The following is a 25,901-nucleotide window of genomic DNA, read 5'->3' as shown; positions in this document are numbered from 1 at the left end:
CACTCCCCCAATTTCCCCTTAGTGTGTATTTTTAAAGCACTCATTTCATAGAGATGTGTACTTTCTTCCTTACTCATATTTTTACTGTATGTTTTCTGGTCCCATGTTTTATTCAGCCCTTAAATACATAGGTCTTTCACTGAACAGTAGTAATATGGGTCAAATAGCTTAATGCCCAAAGTGAGTTTTTACAAATCAGGATCACACCATTTTCAGGATTATGGTTGAAAATCAGCTATTTGGATGGTACATGGTGAAATTAATGTCTGATAATTTACTTTGTATATATTTTAAAGTTGGTGAGAATTGGCACAAGATAAATTTAGTAAAAAGTGAATTTAGCAAAACTTTAGTTTGTTCTGTGTCTACATTTTGGTCACTTGGATTGACATGTGTCCATTCATTTCAGTTAGAGTGATTTGATTTGGAAGTACATGTTTTCCAAAGTAGATATGGGTCTACAGAACAGGAAAGAAATGAGCTCTATGGACTGGCAGAGAGAACAGTTAATAGGTGTTATGTTCTCTTCTTGTTTTTGCTAGTCATATGGCATGATGAAATACTGGTGTGTGTGTGTGTGTGTGTGTGTGTGTGTGTGTGTGTGTGTGTGTATTTTTGTAAAGATTTAGTACTTTTTAGGGTTTTCCCTCAGGACTGTTCTATAAAGATGTTCAGAGTCAAAGTAGTTGTCAGTGATTGATTAACTTGGTCTGTTGATCTGTTTTTATTCCTTTGATGGTATTTCTATCTAGTCCTGCTTTAGACATTTCTCTGCTCTCATTTTTCATCCCTTGATTGAAAGAGATAAAGATCTTTTACTTAGAAGAGCAGATTTAGGGGCAGCCCCACATATGATATCTGTATGGTAAAATATACATCTTTCTATGAACACCACCTCATGATACAATATGTACTCTATGCCCAGTCACGGTAACTTCTTTGTTAGGTACTCAGTTCATCTTGTGTGTCTGTTTGAGAGCTTGCAACCATCATTTTTGCAGATACAGGCTTTAAGCACGAGGAAGTGGACACAGACCAGGGAAGAGCTTACCAGTAGAAAGGAGCAGGCAGGCTGAGGTGCCAGCCGGGGAGCATATAGACGGGACAAGCAGCCAAGTCCAGGCGAGGAAATTGGTGCAATGATGGGAAAACACTATGAAAGCAGTTAGTAACTACCTGAAAGTAAGTGATGAAGCTAAAATGGCTGATCCTACTATGAAAGGAGACAGAAGGGAATTTTAGGAATATTAATCTTTTAGTGTATAAAACACTTATTACTCATCAGGCATCCCTGCAGGGAGCCTGCTTCTCCCTCTGCCTGTGTCTCTGCCTCTGTGTGTTTCATGAATGAATAAAACACTTATTACTGATGATAGCTGAGTTTAACAATTAGACATACCTCAGTCGTTACTGTAATTTTTTAAAAAACTTTTAAATGGGCCATGGTACCAAGGAAGCTATATGGATGCTATTTAACTCCTTCAGGTCTATGTGCTTTTCATAATTACTTCCAGGTGAATAGTGGCATGCTTGCTGATAGGTAATTGTGACCCAGCCAGCTAGACCTTTTCAGATGGAAAATTGAAAGATGCTCATATGTGGCAATAGTTATGCTGCCTTGGTTTTTATATATAAAAATCTATCATTTATTAGGAAAATGTTATATATTTTTTTTAATTAAAAGATAAAACTATAGTTATTAAACACAGAAGGTTAACAAAACAAGTACTCAGGTCAAGGCTTAATTATTATAAACTCTACCAGAATCAGGGAATGTTAAGGTTGAGTAGGATCTTAAAATGTATCTTTTAGTCTAGTCCTCTCACTTTACAGATAAGAAAATTAAGGATTACTGTCAGAGGGTTTTTATGGGGCAGATTTTCCTAAATTCTAGTAGAGTTTTTTTTTCCTATATTGGCCTTTTTTATTCCTAGAAAGAGGCTGTTATCTTTTTCCTGCTTGAAGGGCTGCTGCTTGATGACTTTTTTTGGTATATTTTTTATTGGAGTTTGATTTGCCAACATATAGTATAATGGCCAGTGCTCATCCCGTCAAGTGCCCCCCTCAGTGCCCATCACCCAGTCACCCTATCCTCCCGCCCACCTCCCCTTCCACTACTCCTTGTTCGTTTCCCAGAGTTAGGAGTCTCTCATGTTTTGTCACCCTCTCTGATATTTCTCACTCATTTTCTCTCCTTTCCCCTATAATCCCTTTCATGACTTTTTATATTCCCCGAATGAATGATGATTGCTTGATGACTTTTTAAAAAACACTGCCCTCTTCGGCCTGGTCCAGCTGAGATTTCTTTACTTTCCTTATTTTCTTCTGGTCACTCTGTTTACTAGCTGCTTTTAAATTCCTTGTTTACACCTTAGCTGCCATCGAGAATGGCATATGCCTATCTGTCTGTTTCACAGCAGTGACTTTCAAACTTTTTTTAACTACAATACCATGTAAGAAATAAATTTACTGTGTAACCTACTTGTGTATGTATTCATATGATAATAATACATATTAAATAAAACAAAATTCTGTGATGTAATACTTACCTTTGCTAAATGCAAGACACTCTAATATTTTCTATCCTACTTCCTTAAAAATTGCTGGAGTTGACTTCTTTCTCCACTAGTGATTATGACCTACAGTTCGGAAAATATTCTTCTATAATATAACTGTAATGAATATTGTATTTCATGTTATATTTTTAGGTATGGGTATTCATTAAAAAAATACTTTGCCTTTTCTCATTTTGAAATGTCTTTTCTGTTAGAAGAAATGCTTATAACCTATCTGGTTTCCAAAGGGCAGCTAAAATCTTTCTTTTGCTTTAAAGCTCTCTTTTTCTTGTTACTAGTTAAAAGAAAAACCCTGGCATTTTGCTGAGGGGGATCAGTGGTATCATGTAACTTGATTTTTTTGCTATTAAGAGAAGTGCTGTTTTTTTATTTAGCTTATTAAATGGAAATGTATTTAAATGTATTGTCCTAGTGTTACATATGGTATATTGTGTTACGTTTTGCAGATACTATTACATAAATTGTTTTTTCAGCTCTTTATGGCAGTTCTGTCTGGTGGCAAGATTATCTTGATTTTGCAGGTGAGGCTGAGCTCAGAAGAGACTAATGGCTGGCAGTTACCCAGAACATGGGTCCAGTGACAAGGGATTTATCCATTGCATTGTGCACACACATGTGTAAATACTCTGATGTTCTTCAGTGGTGGTGGTTTTGTTCCTAAGCTCAAGGTTCCATTCTGCGCTATGTTTTGAGTTCTTTAAAAATAATTTTTCTTTTCCCATCTCTGGCTCTTAGCTGATGCTTCTGGGTGCTGTCAGCATGCCTTGATAATGAGCCTGAGTGTAGATGACCCCAGCTTTTAAATTTGCTTCTCTCCTTTCCTAGGATCCGAGATAATACACCTGTAGGAACTGTATCTAATGTAGGAATAAATTCTAAATGTAAAATCAGAGTAAATAGGTTCTTCTGAGTGAAGTATATGAACTTTATTTATTGCAGTATTATATTTCTTATCTGCTCAGTGGCTGATTTATTTTTAATTAATTAATTAACTTAAAATTTTTTTTTTTATTTATTTATGATAGTCACACACACAGAGAGAGAGAGAGGCAGAGACACAGGCAGAGGTAGAAGCAGGCTCCATGCACTGGGAGCCCGACATGGGATTTGATCCCGGGTCTCCAGGATCGCGCCCTGGGCCAAAGGCAGGCGCTAAACTGCTGCGCCACCCAGGAATCCCCTGATTTGTTTTTAATTTAAATCATTTTTAGCTTCTGAAAGGCTTTTCCCCCTTCCTTATTTATATATATATTTTTTTGATTGGAGTTCGATTTGCCAACATATAGTATAACAGCCAGTGCTCATCCTGTCAGGTGCCCCCATCAGTGCCCATCCCCCATCCCCCCACCCATCTCCCCTCCCACTACCCCTTGTGCGTTTCCCAGAGTTAGGAGTCTCTCATGTTTTGTCACCCTCTCTAATTTTTCCCACTCATTTTCTCTCCTTTCCCCTAATCCCTTTCACTATTTTTAATATTTCCTGTATGAGTAAAACATATAATGATTGTCCTCCAATTGACTTACTTCGCTCAGTGTAGTACTCTCCATTTCCAACCACGTGGAAGCCAATGGTGGGTATTTGTCGTTTCTAATGGCTGAGCAATATTCCATTGTATACATAGAGCACAGCTTCTTTTTTTTTGTTTGTTTAAAGACTTTATTTATTCATAGAGAGACAGAGAGAGAGAGAGGGAGGCAGAGACACAGGCAGAGGGAGAAACAGGCACCATGCAGAGAGCCTAACGTGGGACTTGATCCAGGTAGACCACAGCTTCTTTATCTGTTCATCTTTCGATGGCCACCAAGGCTGCTTCCACAGTTTGGCTATTATGGACATTGCTGCTATAAACATTGGGGTGCAGGTGTCTCAGTTTTTCACTGCATCTGTAACTTTGGGGTAAATTCCCAGCTGTGCAATTGCTGGGTCTTAGGGTAGCTCTATTTTTAACATTTTGAGGAACCTCCACACAGTTTTCTAGAGTGGTTGTACCAGTTCACCGTCCCACCAACAGTGCAAGAGGGTTCCCCTTTCTCCACATCCTCTCCAACATTTGTTATTTCCTGTCTTGTTAATTTTCACTGTTCTCACTTGTGTAAGGTGATATCTCATTGTGGTTTTGATTTGTATTTCTCTGATGGCAAGTGATATGGAGCATTCTCTCATGTGCTTTCCCATGTGTATGTCTTCTTCGGTGAAATTTCTGTTCATGTCTTTTGCCCATTTCAGTGATTGGATTGTTTGTTTCTTGGGTGTTGAGTTTAAAGTTCTTTATAGATCTTGGATACTAGCCCTTTATCTGATATGTCACTTACAAATATCTTCTCCCATTCTGTAGGTTGTCTTTTACTTTTGTTGACTGTTTCTTTTGCATGCAGAAGCTTTTTATCTTAAATCCCAGTAGTTCATTTTTGCTTTTGTTTTCCTTGCCTTCACGGATATATCTTGCAAGAAGTTGCTGTGGCCAAGTTCAAAAAGGGTGTTGTCTGTGTTCTCCTCTAGGATTTTGATGGATTTTTATCTCACATTTAGATCTTCCATCCATTTTGAGTTTATCTTTGTGTATGGTGTAAGAGAATGGTCTAGTTTCATTCTTCTGCATGTGGCTATCCAGTTTTCCCAGCACTGTTTATTGAAGAGACTGTCCTTTTTCCAGTGGATATTGTTTCCTCCTTTGTAGAATATCAATTGACCATAGAGTTGAAGGCCCATTTCTGGCTGGGTTCTCTATTCTGTTCCATTGATCTATGTGTCTGTTTTTGTGCCAGTACCACACTGTCTTGATGATCACAGCTTTGTAGTACAACTTGAAATCTGGCATTGTGATGCCCTCGGCTCAGGTTTTCTTTTTTAATATTCCCTTGGCTATTCAGGGTCTTTTCCGATTCCACACAAATCTTAAGATTATTTGTTCAAAGTCTCTGAAGAAAGTCCCTGGTATTTTGATAGGGATTGCATTGAACGTGTAAATTGCCCTGGGTAGCATAGACATTTTCACAATATTAATTCTTCCAATCCATGAGGATGGAATATTTTTCCATCTCTTTGTGTCTTCCTCAATTTCTTTCAGAAGTGTTCTATAGTTTTTAGGGTATAGATCCTTTACCTCTTTGGTTAAGTTTATTCCTAGGTATCTTATGCTTTTGGGTGCAATTATAAATGGGATTGACTCCTTAATTTCTCTTTCTTCAGTCTCATTGTTAGTGTATAGAAATGCCACTGATTTCTAGGCGTTGATTTCGTATCCTGCCACATTGCCGAATTGGTGTATGAGTTCTAGTAATCTTGTCCCCCTTTCCTTCTTGAAGCACATTGTGCTTCTCCAGTGACACTGGTGTTTGCATGGGTTTAGTGATGGCTGTCTTCATTGATGTTTACCTTTTGAATTTATACCTAGGGCTAGGTACTGAAGTTCCAAGAAATTTGACTCCCACCTGGGTGAGGTTTCAGTATTCCATTGTGAATTATAGTGGATAGACACTCTACTTAGTCTTTCTTTGGAGGGTTGGCTAACAGAAGTTTATTTCTCATTCTCATAAAGTCCATCACCATACTGTGGGACTCTGCAGAACAGCTGCTCTCCATGTGGGGGCTCAGCATTCCAAACTACTTTGAGTTTCTGGCCCCTGTTTCTGTATGGGTTTCAGTGACTGGGGAAGCAAGAGCACTAGCATCTTGCACCAACAAAAAGGCTTCAGCCCAGATCTACTCAGTCTTAAAACTTAGAAACAGCATCTACTTTACAGCACGTTATATTTCTTAAACCATGTGTTTGCAGCAAACCTCTCCTTTTCTAAGCAGTATTTGTAATCTGACCACAGCTGAAGTTACTGCTGCAAGATGGCCATCAACTGTTTGCACAGTGGGACTAAATAATCCTAGAACTCCTTCACATCAGTACCCTTTATATTCCTGACCTAAATCTCTGCCCACGAATGGTTTGAGGATTCAGTAGAATCATCAGACACAATGTCAATGGAGGTGAGTTAGCAAAATCCTTGAATTATTTCTTTTGAACTTTGTGGGTGATGCTTTTTATGGAAAATAGCCCCTGCTCTTCTGCCTCTTTGATGTCAGTCTTTTGGAGATGCTGTTTCCTTGAGTGATAGGAGATTTCAGAGTTTCTCAGAGAACCATTGTAGGTATGCAGTGTGACAGACAACATTGATAAACAGTTAATCTACCTGCTTGGACATCTTTGTCATTTGTGGGATCATTTTCTGTTTGACACACATGGCTGGTCAGTGTCACAATCTGATGAGTCTGTCTCTTAGAATGAGCAGAGAGTAATGCTATACGTTGTGTGTTCTCCATTATGTTCTCCTTCCTGATGCCACATAGACTTTTTAAAAAAGAACCAAAGGAAGTTCCTTTCCTGTTGTTATCTATTCTTTATTTCCTCCTAATCAGAGATGGGAATAAGTTTTGTCATTTAACATTGCCTTACTGTGGATATATAATACAGACTTTTGGGCAGCCCTGGTGGCTCAGCGGTTTAGTGCCGCCTTCAGCCCAAGGTGTGATCCTGGAGACCTGGGATCGAGTCCCACATGGGGCTCCCTGCATGGAGCCTGCTTCTTCCTCTGCCTATGTCTCTGCCTCTCTCTCTCTGTATCTCTCATGAATAAATAAATAAATAAAATAAAAAAAATACAGACTTTTAAAACTATTTAGATTTAATAAATTCCTATAATGGCCCCTTAGATATAATGGAAAAATAATTGTATGTTGTTCTTTTTCTTCTGATCACAGGAAACAACACTATTATACATTATTTTATACAAAGCATAAGCCAGAGTTAGCAATGACAGGCTCCTTTGTCCAGAAATATTTTCCTGTAGTGCTATATAGCTGCTAGTAAAGGTTTCTTTTGAGAGGTCTGTTTTTAAAATGCATAACACCATATCCCCATAACCTTTTGCAGTTTTCTGAATGCCCTGCTACTCTTTGATAGTTTTGCTTCTTATTCCTTCTGCCTGGAGTCCCATTCCTATTTATCTACTAGTTTAATTCTTACTCTTTCTTCTCGACCTGGATGAAGTATGACAAAAGTCCCAAGTCAGTGCCTCTTCCCTAAAGCCTCCCTTGCTCTCTTCCACAGTCCCTGTGAGTTTGGTGACCCTATTCTGTGTTGCTTCTTGTTCTTGAGAAATACCTTCTGTGTTGCACTTATGCTGTTGGGATCACGAGCAGATTGTTGGTCCCTAAGGTCAGGGACTTTGTCCCACTGATTTCTAGACAGGGTGAACTTGCCATAAGGTTAGGTTTGTAGTATCCCTCTATAGGTCTTTGTTGAAAACTCATGGCTGTTCACAGTAGGGCTGTATTAATCAAGTAGAGCTGCACACAGGATCATTGTATGGATTTAATATACGTGAAAAAGATGGATATAATACTGAACTTGTTGCAGGCTTCATAGGTGTTTTTTAATCTAAATAACGTCACATGAATTAGTTCAATAAACCAGTGTTTTCTTAACCGCTAAATAAATTTACCATATCAAGAAGGAATTACACTTTCCTTATGGAGTAAGAGAAGGAAGGGAAAGGATAGATTTTTTTTTCAATAATAAACTACTATCTTCAGATGTGTACATAGTATTTTATTTCAAAGGGCTTCCTTTTTTTTATTATTATTTTTTTTTACAAAAGCTTATTTGGTTCTTTAACCAGTATTATGAGGTATTATCCCTATTTTAAAGACTCAGAGTTGTGATTTGCAAAAATTTTTTTTTTTATTTATTTATGATAGTCACACACAGAGAGAGAGAGAGAGGCAGAGACACAGGCAGAGGTAGAAGCAGGCTCCATGCACTGGGAGCCCGACATGGGATTTGATCCCGGGTCTCCAGGATCGCGCCCTGGGCCAAAGGCAGGCGCTAAACTGCTGCGCCACCCAGGAATCCCCTGATTTGTTTTTAATTTAAATCATTTTTAGCTTCTGAAAGGCTTTTCCCCCTTCCTTATTTATATATATATTTTTTTGATTGGAGTTCGATTTGCCAACATATAGTATAACAGCCAGTGCTCATCCTGTCAGGTGCCCCCATCAGTGCCCATCCCCCATCCCCCCCACCCATCTCCCCTCCCACTACCCCTTGTGCGTTTCCCAGAGTTAGGAGTCTCTCATGTTTTGTCACCCTCTCTAATTTTTCCCACTCATTTTCTCTCCTTTCCCCTAATCCCTTTCACTATTTTTAATATTTCCTGTATGAGTAAAACATATAATGATTGTCCTCCAATTGACTTACTTCGCTCAGTGTAGTACTCTCCATTTCCAACCACGTGGAAGCCAATGGTGGGTATTTGTCGTTTCTAATGGCTGAGCAATATTCCATTGTATACATAGAGCACAGCTTCTTTTTTTTTGTTTGTTTAAAGACTTTATTTATTCATAGAGAGACAGAGAGAGAGAGAGGGAGGCAGAGACACAGGCAGAGGGAGAAACAGGCACCATGCAGAGAGCCTAACGTGGGACTTGATCCAGGTAGACCACAGCTTCTTTATCTGTTCATCTTTCGATGGCCACCAAGGCTGCTTCCACAGTTTGGCTATTATGGACATTGCTGCTATAAACATTGGGGTGCAGGTGTCTCAGTTTTTCACTGCATCTGTAACTTTGGGGTAAATTCCCAGCTGTGCAATTGCTGGGTCTTAGGGTAGCTCTATTTTTAACATTTTGAGGAACCTCCACACAGTTTTCTAGAGTGGTTGTACCAGTTCACCGTCCCACCAACAGTGCAAGAGGGTTCCCCTTTCTCCACATCCTCTCCAACATTTGTTATTTCCTGTCTTGTTAATTTTCACTGTTCTCACTTGTGTAAGGTGATATCTCATTGTGGTTTTGATTTGTATTTCTCTGATGGCAAGTGATATGGAGCATTCTCTCATGTGCTTTCCCATGTGTATGTCTTCTTCGGTGAAATTTCTGTTCATGTCTTTTGCCCATTTCATGATTGGATTGTTTGTTTCTTGGGTGTTGAGTTTAAAGTTCTTTATAGATCTTGGATACTAGCCCTTTATCTGATATGTCACTTACAAATATCTTCTCCCATTCTGTAGGTTGTCTTTTACTTTTGTTGACTGTTTCTTTTGCATGCAGAAGCTTTTTATCTTAAATCCCAGTAGTTCATTTTTGCTTTTGTTTTCCTTGCCTTCACGGATATATCTTGCAAGAAGTTGCTGTGGCCAAGTTCAAAAAGGGTGTTGTCTGTGTTCTCCTCTAGGATTTTGATGGATTTTTATCTCACATTTAGATCTTCCATCCATTTTGAGTTTATCTTTGTGTATGGTGTAAGAGAATGGTCTAGTTTCATTCTTCTGCATGTGGCTATCCAGTTTTCCCAGCACTGTTTATTGAAGAGACTGTCCTTTTTCCAGTGGATATTGTTTCCTCCTTTGTAGAATATCAATTGACCATAGAGTTGAAGGCCCATTTCTGGCTGGGTTCTCTATTCTGTTCCATTGATCTATGTGTCTGTTTTTGTGCCAGTACCACACTGTCTTGATGATCACAGCTTTGTAGTACAACTTGAAATCTGGCATTGTGATGCCCTCGGCTCAGGTTTTCTTTTTTAATATTCCCTTGGCTATTCAGGGTCTTTTCCGATTCCACACAAATCTTAAGATTATTTGTTCAAAGTCTCTGAAGAAAGTCCCTGGTATTTTGATAGGGATTGCATTGAACGTGTAAATTGCCCTGGGTAGCATAGACATTTTCACAATATTAATTCTTCCAATCCATGAGGATGGAATATTTTTCCATCTCTTTGTGTCTTCCTCAATTTCTTTCAGAAGTGTTCTATAGTTTTTAGGGTATAGATCCTTTACCTCTTTGGTTAAGTTTATTCCTAGGTATCTTATGCTTTTGGGTGCAATTATAAATGGGATTGACTCCTTAATTTCTCTTTCTTCAGTCTCATTGTTAGTGTATAGAAATGCCACTGATTTCTAGGCGTTGATTTCGTATCCTGCCACATTGCCGAATTGGTGTATGAGTTCTAGTAATCTTGTCCCCCTTTCCTTCTTGAAGCACATTGTGCTTCTCCAGTGACACTGGTGTTTGCATGGGTTTAGTGATGGCTGTCTTCATTGATGTTTACCTTTTGAATTTATACCTAGGGCTAGGTACTGAAGTTCCAAGAAATTTGACTCCCACCTGGGTGAGGTTTCAGTATTCCATTGTGAATTATAGTGGATAGACACTCTACTTAGTCTTTCTTTGGAGGGTTGGCTAACAGAAGTTTATTTCTCATTCTCATAAAGTCCATCACCATACTGTGGGACTCTGCAGAACAGCTGCTCTCCATGTGGGGGCTCAGCATTCCAAACTACTTTGAGTTTCTGGCCCCTGTTTCTGTATGGGTTTCAGTGACTGGGGAAGCAAGAGCACTAGCATCTTGCACCAACAAAAAGGCTTCAGCCCAGATCTACTCAGTCTTAAAACTTAGAAACAGCATCTACTTTACAGCACGTTATATTTCTTAAACCATGTGTTTGCAGCAAACCTCTCCTTTTCTAAGCAGTATTTGTAATCTGACCACAGCTGAAGTTACTGCTGCAAGATGGCCATCAACTGTTTGCACAGTGGGACTAAATAATCCTAGAACTCCTTCACATCAGTACCCTTTATATTCCTGACCTAAATCTCTGCCCACGAATGGTTTGAGGATTCAGTAGAATCATCAGACACAATGTCAATGGAGGTGAGTTAGCAAAATCCTTGAATTATTTCTTTTGAACTTTGTGGGTGATGCTTTTTATGGAAAATAGCCCCTGCTCTTCTGCCTCTTTGATGTCAGTCTTTTGGAGATGCTGTTTCCTTGAGTGATAGGAGATTTCAGAGTTTCTCAGAGAACCGTTGTAGGTATGCAGTGTGACAGACAACATTGATAAACAGTTAATCTACCTGCTTGGACATCTTTGTCATTTGTGGGATCATTTTCTGTTTGACACACATGGCTGGTCAGTGTCACAATCTGATGAGTCTGTCTCTTAGAATGAGCAGAGAGTAATGCTATACGTTGTGTGTTCTCCATTATGTTCTCCTTCCTGATGCCACATAGACTTTTTTAAAAAAGAACCAAAGGAAGTTCCTTTCCTGTTGTTATCTATTCTTTATTTCCTCCTAATCAGAGATGGGAATAAGTTTTGTCATTTAACATTGCCTTACTGTGGATATATAATACAGACTTTTGGGCAGCCCTGGTGGCTCAGCGGTTTAGTGCCGCCTTCAGCCCAAGGTGTGATCCTGGAGACCTGGGATCGAGTCCCACATGGGGCTCCCTGCATGGAGCCTGCTTCTTCCTCTGCCTGTGTCTCTGCCTCTCTCTCTCTGTATCTCTCATGAATAAATAAATAAATAAAATAAAAAAAATACAGACTTTTAAAACTATTTAGATTTAATAAATTCCTATAATGGCCCCTTAGATATAATGGAAAAATAATTGTATGTTGTTCTTTTTCTTCTGATCACAGGAAACAACACTATTATACATTATTTTATACAAAGCATAAGCCAGAGTTAGCAATGACAGGCTCCTTTGTCCAGAAATATTTTCCTGTAGTGCTATATAGCTGCTAGTAAAGGTTTCTTTTGAGAGGTCTGTTTTTAAAATGCATAACACCATATCCCCATAACCTTTTGCAGTTTTCTGAATGCCCTGCTACTCTTTGATAGTTTGCTTCTTATTCCTTCTGCCTGGAGTCCCATTCCTATTTATCTACTAGTTTAATTCTTACTCTTTCTTCTCGACCTGGATGAAGTATGACAAAAGTCCCAAGTCAGTGCCTCTTCCCTAAAGCCTCCCTTGCTCTCTTCCACAGTCCCTGTGAGTTTGGTGACCCTATTCTGTGTTGCTTCTTGTTCTTGAGAAATACCTTCTGTGTTGCACTTATGCTGTTGGGATCACGAGCAGATTGTTGGTCCCTAAGGTCAGGGACTTTGTCCCACTGATTTCTAGACTGGGTGAACTTGCCATAAGGTTAGGTTGTAGTATCCCTCTATAGGTCTTTGTTGAACTCATGGCTGTTCACAGTAGGGCTGTATTAATCAAGTAGAGCTGCACACAGGATCATTGTATGGATTTAATATACGTGAAAAAGATGGATATAATACTGAACTTGTTGCAGGCTTCATAGGTGTTTTTTAATCTAAATAACGTCACATGAATTAGTTCAATAAACCAGTGTTTTCTTAACCGCTAAATAAATTTACCATATCAAGAAGGAATTACACTTTCCTTATGGAGTAAAGAGAAGGGAAGGGAAAGGATAGATTTTTTTTTCAATAATAATACTACTATCTTCAGATGTACATAGTATTTTATTTCAAAGGGCTTCCTTTTTTTTATTATTATTTTTTTTTACAAAAGCTTATTTGGTTCTTTAACCAGTATTATGAGGTATTATCCCTATTTTAAAGACTCAGAGTTGTGATTTGCAAAAATCATAGAAGCCATTGGATTTATTTATGTATGTATGTATGCATTCATGCCTTTGAAATTTGCAGTGTTAGAAACTCAAAAGCTTTAAAAGGTTCTACAGTAAAAAGTCTGTTTCCTAATTCTGTTCCCCAGCCATTCAGTTGTCTTTACTAGAGGCAGTCACTGTGATGTTTATTTAATCTCTCAGCAATTATTTTATGTATGTACAATCAAATGTGTATATACATTCTCTTTCTTTTTTAAAACTAATGGCAGCACACTATATTGTTTCACATTTTATTTTAGAACATGTATTGTAAAATGTATGTTTGCATTCATATGTATGTAATTTAAAGAATACTACATCTGTGTATCTAACACCTAGGGTACAAAATAGAAAATTACCCTATTACCAGAATGGAGCATTAACTCAGCCATGGAAGGAAAGGGCAATAGTGCTATGATTATATGAAGGCTTACAGAAGAAGATACACTGAATGTTTTTTTTTTAAATTTTTATTTATTTATGATAGTCACACAGAGAGAGAGAGAGGCAGAGACATAGGCAGAGGGAGAAGCAGGCTCCATGCACCGGGAGCCCGACGTGGGATTCGATCCCGGGTCTCCAGGAACGCGCCCTGGGCCAAAGGCAGGCGCTAAACCGCTCCGCCACCCAGGGTTCCCCCACATTGAATGGTTTTTGAGTCAGAGTCCAGCTTTCAGGTTCCCAGAGAGTTTACAAGATTCCCTTCTGGGGACATCAGTGGACAAGAGCATGAGTGAGTCATGAGGAACCTAGAGCTCATCACAGTTGAGACATCTGCCAGGATTCTAGTGTTGCCAGGTATGGATGACTAGCAGGAAAGTGATCAGAGAAGGGCCTATTCTGTGTTTCTCCTTACCTCGCCATAGCTGACCTCTAGCTCTCAGGAGTCAATTAAATGAGTGTGCTAATTTGGGTCAGGCAGTAGGACATACAGGGGGAGAGTGGGGGAACTTCCCCACTAAGACAAGCCAAGTATCAAAATCTGGATCAGGCTTACCTGGGCATTCTATTCTGTCCCCTGGCTAAAAAGAGCATAGTGGCACTAGGCCTCTTAGTAATCAGTAATTACAGCCATCAACAGGACTGTCTACAGAGTGAAACTATTTCAGTGTGGACTGTTTGCAGTGTACATCTTGTATATAGCTGTCACCCTGGGATCTTTCTTTAGTGTTGTATCTTTTTCAACAACAACCAGTTCCTCAGTTCTTCTATACCAACCACTTCCACTCTGATACTGTCTACTTGGAGTTAGCACAGATGCCATAGAATGAAGGCACAGACCCACAAGACACTACTTGTAAGTGAGGCTCCCTACATTTCCTCTCAGCACATTACTAATTTGGAGATTCCCACAACGTCGCCTCAGGTTTGATAATTTGCAAATAATGATCCACAGAATTTAGGAAACTGCTATGCTTACTCTTAATTATAAAGAATGCAAATGAAGAGGTGCAGAGGTGCAGGGTCTGGAGGGGTCTTGAGGAGTTTCTGTTCTGTCTCCATGGTGTCAGGTGTACCACCTTCCCAGCATTGGATATGTTCACCATCCTGGAATGCTCCTGTTTGAAGTTTTTTTTTTATTGTAGTTTCATTTTTGGTTAAATTATTGGCCATTGGTGATTGAACGCCATCTCTAATCCCTTTTTCTCCCTTTCCCCAGAAGTCAGGTGGGTTGGTGGGGTGGGGAAGTGGATGTTCTGACTTTAACATGGTTGGTTTTTCTGGTGTCAAACTTGTGCCTCCTTGCCTTCCCTCAATGAATCATTTCCTTAGCATACAGAATATTCTCCAGTCAGACAGTTTCAAGGGTTTTAGGTGCTCTGTGCCAGAACAGGGGACAAAGACCAAATGTATTTTTTGTTATAGCACAAGCATCCTAGATATTCATTTACCTCTCTTCTATATAGGATAGTCTGTTTCTTGTATTTTTGCCTTTAATTTCTTGGTTTTATTCTCCCATTTTAGTCTATTTTTCAGTAGTTTCTTGAAAAAGAGTACAAGATGTTAAAAAAAAAGCTAAGAACTTTTGAGATGTAATGTTTGAAAGTGTTTTTGTTTTTTTTAATATTTTATTTTTAAGTAATATCTATACCCAGCGTGGGGCTCAAGCTCACGACCCCGAGATCAAGAGTCACACACACTCTGCTAGCTGAGCCAGCCAGGTCCCTTGAAAGTGGTTTTATCCTACACCTAATACTTGATTTATCACTTGTCAAGCACATGATTCTAAATGGGAAGTAATTTTCTCTCAGAATTGTGAAAGCATTTGCTCTCTTGTCTTCTAGCTTCCAGTATTGCTTGTAGAAGTCTGAAGCCATTCTGATTCCTCATCTTTTGTGTTATAGAATCTTTTGATCCCAGTAGTGGAATTTCACAATGTTACACCCTTTCTTAGAAAGTTACTTATTTCTGATTTGAGAAATTTTCTGCAATTAGTTCTTTTTTTTTTTTTTTTAAGATTTTATTTCTTTTAGTAATCTCTGTAGCCAGTGTGGGGTTTAAACACACAACCCTGAGATCAATCATCACATGCCCTACTGACTGAGCCAGCCAGGTGCCCCTTCTTCAATTAGTTCTTTTTTTTTTTCAATTAGTTCTTTAATGATGATGTCCTTTCCTGTCTTTTTGTTGGTATATCTGTTATTTGGTTGTTGGACATCCTAGACTTGTCCTTTAATTTTCCTAGATTTTCTCTCATTTTCATTTTATATATATATACATATATATATTTTTTATTGAAGTTCTATTTGCCAACATATAGTATAACACCAGTGCTCATCCCGTCAAGTGCCCCCCTCCGTGCCTGTCACTCAGTCACCTCATCCCCCCGCTCACCTCCCCTTCTACTACCCCTTATTCGTTTCCCAGAGTTAGGAGTCTCTCATGTTTTGTCACCCTCTCTAATCTTTGCCACTCATTTTCTCTCCTTTCCCCTATAATCCCTTTCACTATTTCTTATATTCCCTGTGTGAGTGAATCATTTTCATTTTTTAAACAATTTTGCTGTGCCTTCTGAGATTTCTTCAATTTTGTCTACCAGGCCTTTTTTGAGTGTTTTATTTCTGCTATAATTTTCTTTTTTTAAAGATTTATGTATTTGAGAGAGAGAGAAAGAGAGCGGGCAAGTACCTTGGGAGGCAGAGGGAGAAGGAATCTCCAGCAGGCCCCCTGCTGAGTGAGGAGCCTGCTGCGGGGCTCAATCCCAGGACCCTGAGATCATGACCTGAGCTGAAATCAAGAGTTGGATGCTTAACTGACTGAGCGCCCCTGTAATTTTAATTTCTGAGAGTTCATCTTTGTTCTCACGGTGCTCCTTTTTTCAATCACATCCTATTGTTTTATGATTGTGATATCTATGCCTGTGCAGTATTAGTGTTCTGCCATAATGATGAAATTTTCTTTTATTCATTTTTATTCAGTGAATTATAACCTGTTACTTTTGATGATTTTTTTTTTTTAAAGTTTATGTGGCCTTAGAAAGTGAGTTAAGGAGTGTTCCTTCTAGTCTCTGGATGACTTCGTGAAAGAATAGAATGATTTATTTATTGAATGATTATAATGAGTGTGTTCATAAATTTTCTTTTTAAATAGTGCCTGGTTCTGAAGCTGCCTGAAGGACTGCTTTTGTTTTCAAACAGATTAATTTCTTTAATGCTTAAAATACCATTCAGCTTCTATGTCTTTTTTGGTTAAATTTGATAGTTAATAGTTTTAAAAATTACTCATTTTACCTAAGTTTTCAAACTTGCTGTCTTAATGTGGCTTATAATAACCCTTCATTATCTCTTAAACCATAATTCCTGCCAAGTCTAGTCTTTTTCATTCCTGACATGTTTTTCTCTTTTTCTGGATTTATCCTCCTTTGTAGATTCAAAAGTCTTTTCAAAGGATCAGCTTTGGCTTTATTGATCTTTTATGTTGTAACTTTGTTTTCTGTTTCTGCTGAGATATATCTATATATCCATGTCTATATCCCCATGTATCTGTATCCATTCCTTTGTTTATTCCCTTCTTTTTTGTTTTCATCAGATTTATTTCATTGTTCTTTTCTTAACTTCTTGAATGGATACTTAGTGCTTTATTTTTCAGCCATTTTTTTAAGACTTGAGAAAAAACTTGAAGTGAGGGATCAAATGTGGTGGGTGTCTGAGGGAAGTGTTCCGGGGAAGGCCCTGAGGAGTGTCCATGGTGTGTTTGAGAGAAAAGTGAGGCCCATGTTGTGAAAGGGGCACCTGGGTGTCAAATCAGTTAAGCATCTGCCTTTGGCGTAGGTTGTGATCTCAGGGTCCTGTGATCAAGCCCCGTGTTGGGCTCCTCACTAAGCAGGGAGTCTGTTTCTCCTTATACCTCTGCCCCTTCTCACCATTTGGGCTCTCTTAAAAAAAAATCTTAAATAAAATCTTATAAAAAGAAGGAAAAGACTAGCCACATCAGGGGTACCTGGGTGGCTCAATTGGTTAAACATCTGCCTTTGGTTCAGGTCATAATCTCAGGTTCTTGGGATTGAGCCCTGCATCAGGCTTCCTGCTCAGCAGGAAGTCTGTTTCTCCCTCCCCCTGCTCATACTCTCTCTCTCTTTCTCTCTAATAAATAAAATCTTTAAAAAATACTAAAAAAATTTTTTAAAAATGTGGAAAATTCGTGTCTCCTTTCATTTGTCACTTTCTGTGCAGAGATCTATGTTTTACACAACAGCTATAATGAGTAGAGAGAACACCATCCCAGCCACGTTATGTTTTGTGATCTTGGGCTTTTTTTTTTTTCTTTTTTAAAGATTTTATTTGTTTATCCATGAGAGACACAGAGAGAGAGGCAGAGACACAGGCAGAGGGAGAAGCCGGCTCCCTGTGGGGAGCCTGATGTGGGACTCGATCCCAGGACCCTGGAATCATGACCTAAGCCAAAGGCTTAACCACTAAGCCACCCAGGTGCCCCTAAGCTCAAATTTAAATCACTCTATTTTTTAAAAATATTTTATTTATTTATTCATGAGACACACACACACACACACACACACACACACAGAGGCAGAGACATTTGTTTATCCATGAGAGACACAGGGAGAGAGGCAGAGACACAGGCAGAGGGAGAAGCCAGCTCCATGCAGGGAAGCCCGATACAGGACTTGATCCCAAGACCCCGGGATCACGCCTTGAGCTGAAGGCAGTTGCTCAACCACTGAGCCACTGAACCTAGGTGCTCTGATCTTGGGCTTTTTAACTTTGTTCTTATTCATCTTCCCTTTTTATAATTATTTGTTGTCAGGATTAAATAAGGCAAATGTGAGCATTCTCACACAGTAGGTGCAGAGTAAATGGTCGTTAAATGTTTTGAATTTGGCATATTTACTGAAGTGATTTCTTTCCACCCCTGTGCACACTTCTATGCTTTGGGCATCCTGCCCTCTGCGCCGTTGCCAGTGTGCCAACAGCTGTAAATGCTATAATCAGGAGTAGCAGCCTCTAGAGTCTAATATTTTCCTCCTCTGCTCATAGTTTCACTGAGCTGGACTTTCCTTGGCATGGTAATTTCATTTTCTTTCCTCATGTGCCATTGAGGACAGTAGCTGTGGTTTGTTCTCACCATTGTTAGTCTGACATGCAGTGGTACCATCACACTGAAGAATGCGGACTTTCTCCTACACTTGGTCACAGTTGTGCTCAGTGCCCACTGCCAAATCATTTCCTGGATTGCTGTGGTATCTTGCCTTTGTTGTTGGGCCTTTTCTTGTTCCTGAAATATTTCTATAATCTTCCCTTAGTCACGTTTTCTCATTTATTGTTATTCCAGTTTTGCTCACTTTATATCCTGTCAAGCTGGGGTCAGCAAGGATTTTCTTTCTTTCTTTTTTTTTTTTTTTTTTTGAAGAAATTTATTTATTTATTCATGAGAGATGCAGAGGGAGAGGCAGAGACATAGGCAGAGGGAGAAGCAGGCTCCCTGTGGGGAGCCCAGTGTGGGAATCGATCCTAGGACCCCAGGATCACAACTGGACAGATGTGTAACCACTGAGCCACCCAGGCGTCCCTCAGCAAGGATTTTCTGTACAAGTCCAGTTGATTGATATTTTACACTGCAGACCAAATGTGGTCTCTGTCACATTCTTGTTTTTTTTTTTTTTTTTAAAGATTTTATTCATTTATTCATGAGAGACACAGAGAAGGGCAGAGACACAGGCAGAGGGAGAAGCAGGCTCCCTGCGGGGAACCCAACGTACGACTTGATCCCCGGACCCCGGGATCATGCCCTGAGCCGAAAGCAGACACTCAACCTCTGAGCCACCCAGGCGTCCCTCTGTCACATTCTTTTGCCCCCTCCCCCAAAATGTAAAAGCCATTTCTGACTTTAATAAATTCGAATTTTTAAAATTTTTTTCTTGCTTTTTCTTAAGTTTTAAATTGTGAAATGAGTATATATTTAATTCTGTCACTTCTGTCTTCATGTTTCTTAGTCTTTCTTTCCTATGTTCCACCTCTTTGAGTCTCTGCTATGGTCTGAGTGATTTCCTTTGACATATCTGCCAGTTCCCTAACTCACCTTTAGTTTCTCTAATCTGTTAAATCTGCCTATTGAATTTATTAATTTTTAATTTTTATTTATTTTTTTGAGAGAGAGTGCACACACCATGGATAGGGGGAGGGGCAGAGGGAGAGAGAGAGACTCCCAAGCCGGCTTCCCACCCAGCACAGAGCCCAATACACAATTTGATCTCATGACCTGGAGATCATGACCTGAATGGAAGGCAGACGCTTAAAATGAACCCAGGTGCCCCAAGCTTTTTATTTCTAATAACACATTTTTTATCTATTAGAAGTTCTGTTTGGTTCATTTTTTCCCCTTCTTTCTTTTCGCTTTCTTTTCTTTCTTTCTTTTTTTTTAACGTTAATTCTACCCCTGATGCGGGGCTCAAACTCATGACAGGGAGATTAAGATTGCATGCTCCACTGGCTGAGCCAGCCAGGTGCCCTTGCTTGGTTCATTTTCAAATCAACTTGTTCGATTCATGGTATTTTTGTTTCCTTATTTGTTGTAGATATGACTGAGTGAGTGTGTGATCTGCTTATTTTTCTCAGAAGTGTATCTTGGAAAATGTTTGAGGTCAAGGATAGCAAAGTTGGTTTCTCCAAAGGAGATTGCATTTGCTTCTGTCATTTGCCTAGGGCCCCTTCCAGTCCTTGGCTCTTAAAATAAATTCTGGGTTTGAGGTTTTTCAGAACACCCAAGTAGTATTTTAAGTTGTAATTACCCATGTGAGGGTTGGCTTGTGGTTTTTAATTCTCAGGGGAGATGTTTTTCTTCCCTCTCTCCAATGCCGTGGCTCAGGGCAGCACCCCCTTACCCCCTTTAAATAGTCCCTGTGGAATATAGAAGCTCATTTCTAGTTTATCTGCATGCTGAGAGTTGTAGCTTTTTGAGGTACCAGCTTTTCAAGGGTCTTCAAACTCCCCATCTTAGGTAGGTCAGTATTGTTTGTCTTCTATTCCCAGGGGCCTACAAGGCTAAAAGAGTTGATAATTGAATTTATCCAATTTGGTAAACACTTTCAAGGTGAAAATCGGCTTTAGCCAATGCAGTTGACCTTTCTCTGTTCCTGTCTTCATTTAACTTTTGTTTAACTTTTGTTCTGAATATTCCTTTATTTCTTGTCAACTTATGAATGCCTTTGAGAGAATATTTTAAAATACTTTTCCTGTATTTTTTGTTGTATTCAATGGGAAAATTAGCTTCTGAGTCTACAGTGTTGCTGGAAGCAAAAGAGTCTCTATTTTTTAAAAAATTTTTGTATTCCCAATTAGATTTTATCGTTCTTGGTAGGAGTGACCATGCCTAGGACTTCCTTATGCAGTCTCAGTGTTCAGTGTACACTCAATGATATAGGTAGATGTTCAGCTAAAAACGCTTTGGAAGGCCTTCATTTTACATGGCTTATATCAAATTATGTTTTTTCATCTTCCCAGTTATTTGTGGGGGTCGGTATATTATTATAACTTCTATTTTACAGATAAGTTAACTAAGACTTAAGGGAAGAATCGGCACAAATCTAGTAATTATTTGGACTAGGATTTGGATTCATGACTTTTGACTCATAATTTTGTGTCCTTACCATGTTGCTTTTTAATTAACATTGTTGACATTTGACATCTCTTGATTATTGTATGTAGATGATAAAAATTCTTGGGAAACCACCTGGTTAATAATATCTGGATGAAATTATCTCTGAATTCTCACCTGAAAGAAATTGTTAGACGGGTGTTCGGGTGTTCGCTTTGCTTAATCTTTTATCATAGTGACTTAAAACGAGATATTGACTTCTGTTAACAGAAAGCAGAAAAGAAAATGAAATACAGCATTGTGAAATACTTTTGTTGTAAAATATAGGTAATTTTTGTCTTTTCCAACAGGTGTGTATGTAATATAGATTGCAGTGGCTACAGTTTTAATCCTGTGTGTGCTTCTGATGGGAGTTCCTACAACAATCCTTGTTTTGTTCGAGAAGCATCTTGTATAAAGCAAGAACAAATTGATATAAGGCATCTTGGTCATTGCACAGGTAAAACCCATTCTACTCATTGAGAGATCTGTCTTTAATATTCTATGTCTGAAATCTTATTTGTCATTTTGGTAGTGTTCCAAAATTTGTAAAATGAGAAGTCTTTGATGTTCTTTTTGTTTCTTTTCTTTATATTTTTTGAATTTCTTTGTTTGGTTACTAATTTAGATTTTTTTCCATTTATTTTTATTTTCTCAATACTCGAACCATGCTTTTTTATTGATTATGTAGTTACTAAGCCCTTCCTAACATAGACTTGTAGATACATTTATAGTTCTTAAACGTTGTCTCAAATTTAAAATGATTATAGTTGTTTAATAGTTAACTTATCTTAATTATAGTAAAACTACAAGCATTGCCATATATTCATTTGTTTTTAGAGCATAAAAGTTTACTTTATTTTCACATTCTCACTGTAGTTTTCGCCCCTACACATTGTGTACTGTTAGAGATTTTGGTGTGAGGTTATAGAATGTAAGGAAAAATTATTACCTTCAATTTAAAATTCTTTTTCCTCTTCTGCTTTTTTTGTCATAGTTTATTTTTTATTTTTTAAAGATTTTATTTATTTATTCATGATAGACATAGAGACATAAAGAAAGAGAGAGAGAGAGAGAGAGAGAGAGAGAGAGGCAGAGAGAGAAGCAGACTCCATGCCAGGAGCCTGATGTGGGACTCAATCCCGGGACCCCAGGACCACACCCTGGGCTGAAGGCAGGCGCCAAACCGCTGAGCCACCCAGGGATCCCCTTGTCATAGTTTAGAGCCATGATACCAAGTAAGAATTTGATCTTGTTTTCCATTTTGACTAGAAATATACAGTCACTATAGGCAGAAATTCTCTATCTTCTTACCTTAGTAATATACATATGAGCTAGGATAATATGTCATTTCCTAGTAATATACAGCGTAGAAGAGCCAACACATTTTCATGGACTTGTAGATCTTTCCTGCTTGTAAGGTCCATCCCTCCTACCTTTTTTGGACTTACTAAGAGATATATTTTTATTTAAGCTAAGAGAAAATGTTGTAAGCCAAAGTTTAGTACTTTATATTGTAATAAATTAATTGTGAAATACTGCACAAGAGATTCCAGTACCCTGGTCTAAGCTACCAGAGGATACTCAAGAAGCTCATTAGAGGATTTCCAGGTGGAGTCTAGGAGAGCAAACCATTTGCTGATAGACCCTTTTAGGTAGATAGTTCACTTAGCCTTAATCTTAAAGAAATTTATAGTTTGTTTTTCTTTCATAGAGTGGCATTTAGAGCCTAAGTTGAAACAGTAGCTTAGAGAAATAATACTTGTTATGAAGAACTGGTTCATCATTGAATGGTACTATCTGGAATTTCAAACTTCAAGTGGGTCAAGCTTGAGAATTTTGTTAAATTGAAATTCTATGTAGAATCCTTTGGAGTAGTTGGTCCTTAACTTTTATCTTGGTCCTCTTGATAATACTTCCATTCATACCTAACTATACCTTCGCTTTCCTCCCTCACTATGTAGTAGGAAGCTGAAGCTTGTGCTCCCAACAGGCATTTGTGGTTCATTTACAGTCTTCCCAGTCCAAATACAATTCACCAGTCCAGGGTCATTTCTGTCCTAAATTTTGTCTGATAACATAGCGGAGATTCTACCTTGATCTTAAACTGATAGGTTTCCAGGGAAACAGTGGTAGGAGAGGTAAATCCTGAGACCATTGTCTCTTGGAGAGAGGACTAATCCTTTCCCTTCGGGGTAGGTGTTATTTTAGTTTGCACAGGGAAGACTTTTTAAGGAGATGACATTTGAGCTGAACTCTAAATGAAATTAGATTGTTCATCTTGCAGAACTTGTATATATTTGGGATGCCTTGAGGCCTAAGATAGAAATGGCACAATAAATCAAGAGAGTGGTGGGAAACGTGAGTAGGATAAGTGGGCAGAGTTGGGAAGGACCTGCAGCATTTGGAATATTTGCGAATTTCATGGTATGACTTAAATGTCCTATGTCTTAATTTGAAAACTTTTCTCTTATAGACACAGATGACACTAGTTTGTTGGGAAAAAAAGATGATGGACTACAGTATCGACCAGATGTTAAAGGTATTGAATCATGATTTTCCAAATTTTGGCCAACTATTGAAATATGGTCACTAGCTGTCCTTAGTAGTAGTGATCCTTCCAATTTTGCTCTCTATGGAAATTTATAGGTTATATTATTAGTAATACTATGAAATGAAATAGGTAAGGTACTTATTCTCAGTTTATAGAATACTCTCATGTATGCTTTTTTTTACTTAAAATTTTTATTGAGATAATTGTAGATTCACATGCAGTTGCAAGAAATTATATAGAAAGATCTCTCATCTTTGCTATTTAAATCCTCCTTACTTCTTTAGAATCTACTATTAATGCTTGCCCTCTTTGCACCAGTCTTTGATCCTTCTGCTTGGAACTTTTCCCTTAACTAGTATTCATCCTTAAAGCCTTAGCTTAGAAGTCATTTCCTCTTGGGCAGTATTCATTGATTCCTTAAGTTTAGATTAGGTGCCTCTCTATATACTCTCCTATCCAAACACTTAACCTATGTTAATTATAATTCTCTTTTTTAACTCATCTGTATCCCCCTCTAGGACCTGGGTTTTATGAGGACAGGAGACTGTATCTCTCTTGTTCACTTTTGTATTCCTAATTCTTGGCAGAATGTTTGGCACAGATGTAGGTGCTCCATACTTGTCAAAAGAATGGATACAGCTCAAAGAAACTGTAGGATTTATTTGTACAGAGTGTTACATGTAGTAAAGGTCATAGTAGCAGGGATTGAATTCCTTGACCTGAAGTCCAATGCTCTTTGATTAATTTGATTCTTACAACTACAGTGAGGGCTAAGGATCAAGGGGAACATTGAGGCTTTGTGAGGTTCTATCTAGAGAACTGAAGCAGGTCTAGATCTTGAGACTCTTATTTTGAGACAAATATAATTGCTCTTTCACACATGCATCTTCTATCCATTTGTTGGGTTATAATAATGAAGAATTGTTTTTAGGTGTGTAATCCACCTTTTCTGCCTAATTTCTTTCTTTTTTTTTTTTTTTTTTAAGATTTTATATATTTATTTGATGGAGAGAACACACAGACAGGGGGAGTGGTAGGCAAATGGAGAGGGAGTAGCAGGCTTTACATATAAAAAATATATAAGGGACGCCTGGGTGGCTCAGTGGTTGAGTGTCTGCCTTCGGCTCAGGACGTGATCCCAGAGTTCCGGAATTGAGTTCTGCATCGGGCTCCCTGCGATGAGCCTGCTGTTCCCTCTGCCTGTGTCTCTGCCTCTCTCTGTGTCGCTCATGAATAAATAAGTAAAATCTTAAAAAATTTTTTAAATGTAAAATGAGAATAATAATAGTACCTATCTCATAATTTTATAAAAATGAAATAGTACAGGGGCACCTGGATGGCTCCTTTGGTTAAGTGTCCGACTCTTGGCTTAGGCTCAGGTCATGATCCCATGGGTCATGAGATGGAGCCCTGTGTTGGGCTCCGTGCTTAGTGCGGAGTCTGCTTGAGGATTCTCTCTGCCACTCTCCCTCTGCCCCTTCCCCCACTTCACGCTTACACACTCTCTCTAAAATAAATAATTAATCCTAAAAAATTAAATAATACATGTCAAGTGCTTAGAACAGTTTCTGACATACTCATAAGTACTTAATAAATGGTAGCTGTTATTATCATTGAATAATTTGTTATTTCCCTCACTAGAATCATGTCACACCTGAATCATTTATATCTCATGAGCTCCTGAAATACCAGTTTCCTATGTTGATACAAGTGCTGTATTTAAAATAGAAATCTTCTGTATTCCCGTAGGAGACATAATAGATCAGCCCCGGTTTTATTCTCTATACTGTTAGTACATGACCAGAATATGAAGGCTGTTTTTCAGTAAGTAGAAACTCATACTTAATATTTGGAGAATTGTATATGCCCCAAATACTTATCTGCCTTTGATAAAATTACAGGGATAATTTAGTGGCTAGGCCACTTTTGAGATAGTGATAATTCTTTACACATGAGAATTGATCCATAGGGGCACCTGAGTGGCTCAGTTAAGTGTTTGCCTTTGGCTCAGGTCATGACCCCAGGGTCCTGGGCTCACCCATGTTGGGCTTCCTGCTTAGCAGGGGCCTGCATCTCCCTCTCCTCCGTGATCATGCTATTTTTGTTGCTATCTCTGTCTCTCTTTCAAATAAATAAAATCTTTTTTTTAGAAGAATTGATCTATAACTCATAAAATTATCATCAATAGATATAATTTATTATGTGCCTACATTA

General features: G+C 38.5%; 1 protein-coding gene across 3 annotated transcripts in view; it reads left to right on the top strand.

The window, feature by feature from the left end:
• Nucleotides 1-25,901, top strand: part of LOC121495465 (tomoregulin-1) — a 129,074-nt gene that overhangs the window by 80,395 nt on the left and 22,778 nt on the right. For 2 of the 3 annotated variants that reach the window (XM_041762957.1, XM_041762952.1), the window contains 2 exons: nucleotides 21,445-21,593; nucleotides 23,610-23,675. In XM_041762957.1, coding sequence (XP_041618891.1) covers nucleotides 21,445-21,593; nucleotides 23,610-23,675 — 215 coding nt within the window. The remainder of the gene's footprint in view (nucleotides 1-21,444; nucleotides 21,594-23,609; nucleotides 23,676-25,901) is intronic. The other variant, XM_041762953.1, reaches the window with a different exon arrangement.

The sequence above is a fragment of the Vulpes lagopus genome, chromosome 7 (genome assembly GCF_018345385.1).
Source record: "Vulpes lagopus strain Blue_001 chromosome 7, ASM1834538v1, whole genome shotgun sequence".
Taxonomy (NCBI): Eukaryota; Metazoa; Chordata; class Mammalia; order Carnivora; family Canidae; genus Vulpes; species Vulpes lagopus.
This window is presented reverse-complemented; position numbering and strand designations above follow the sequence as displayed.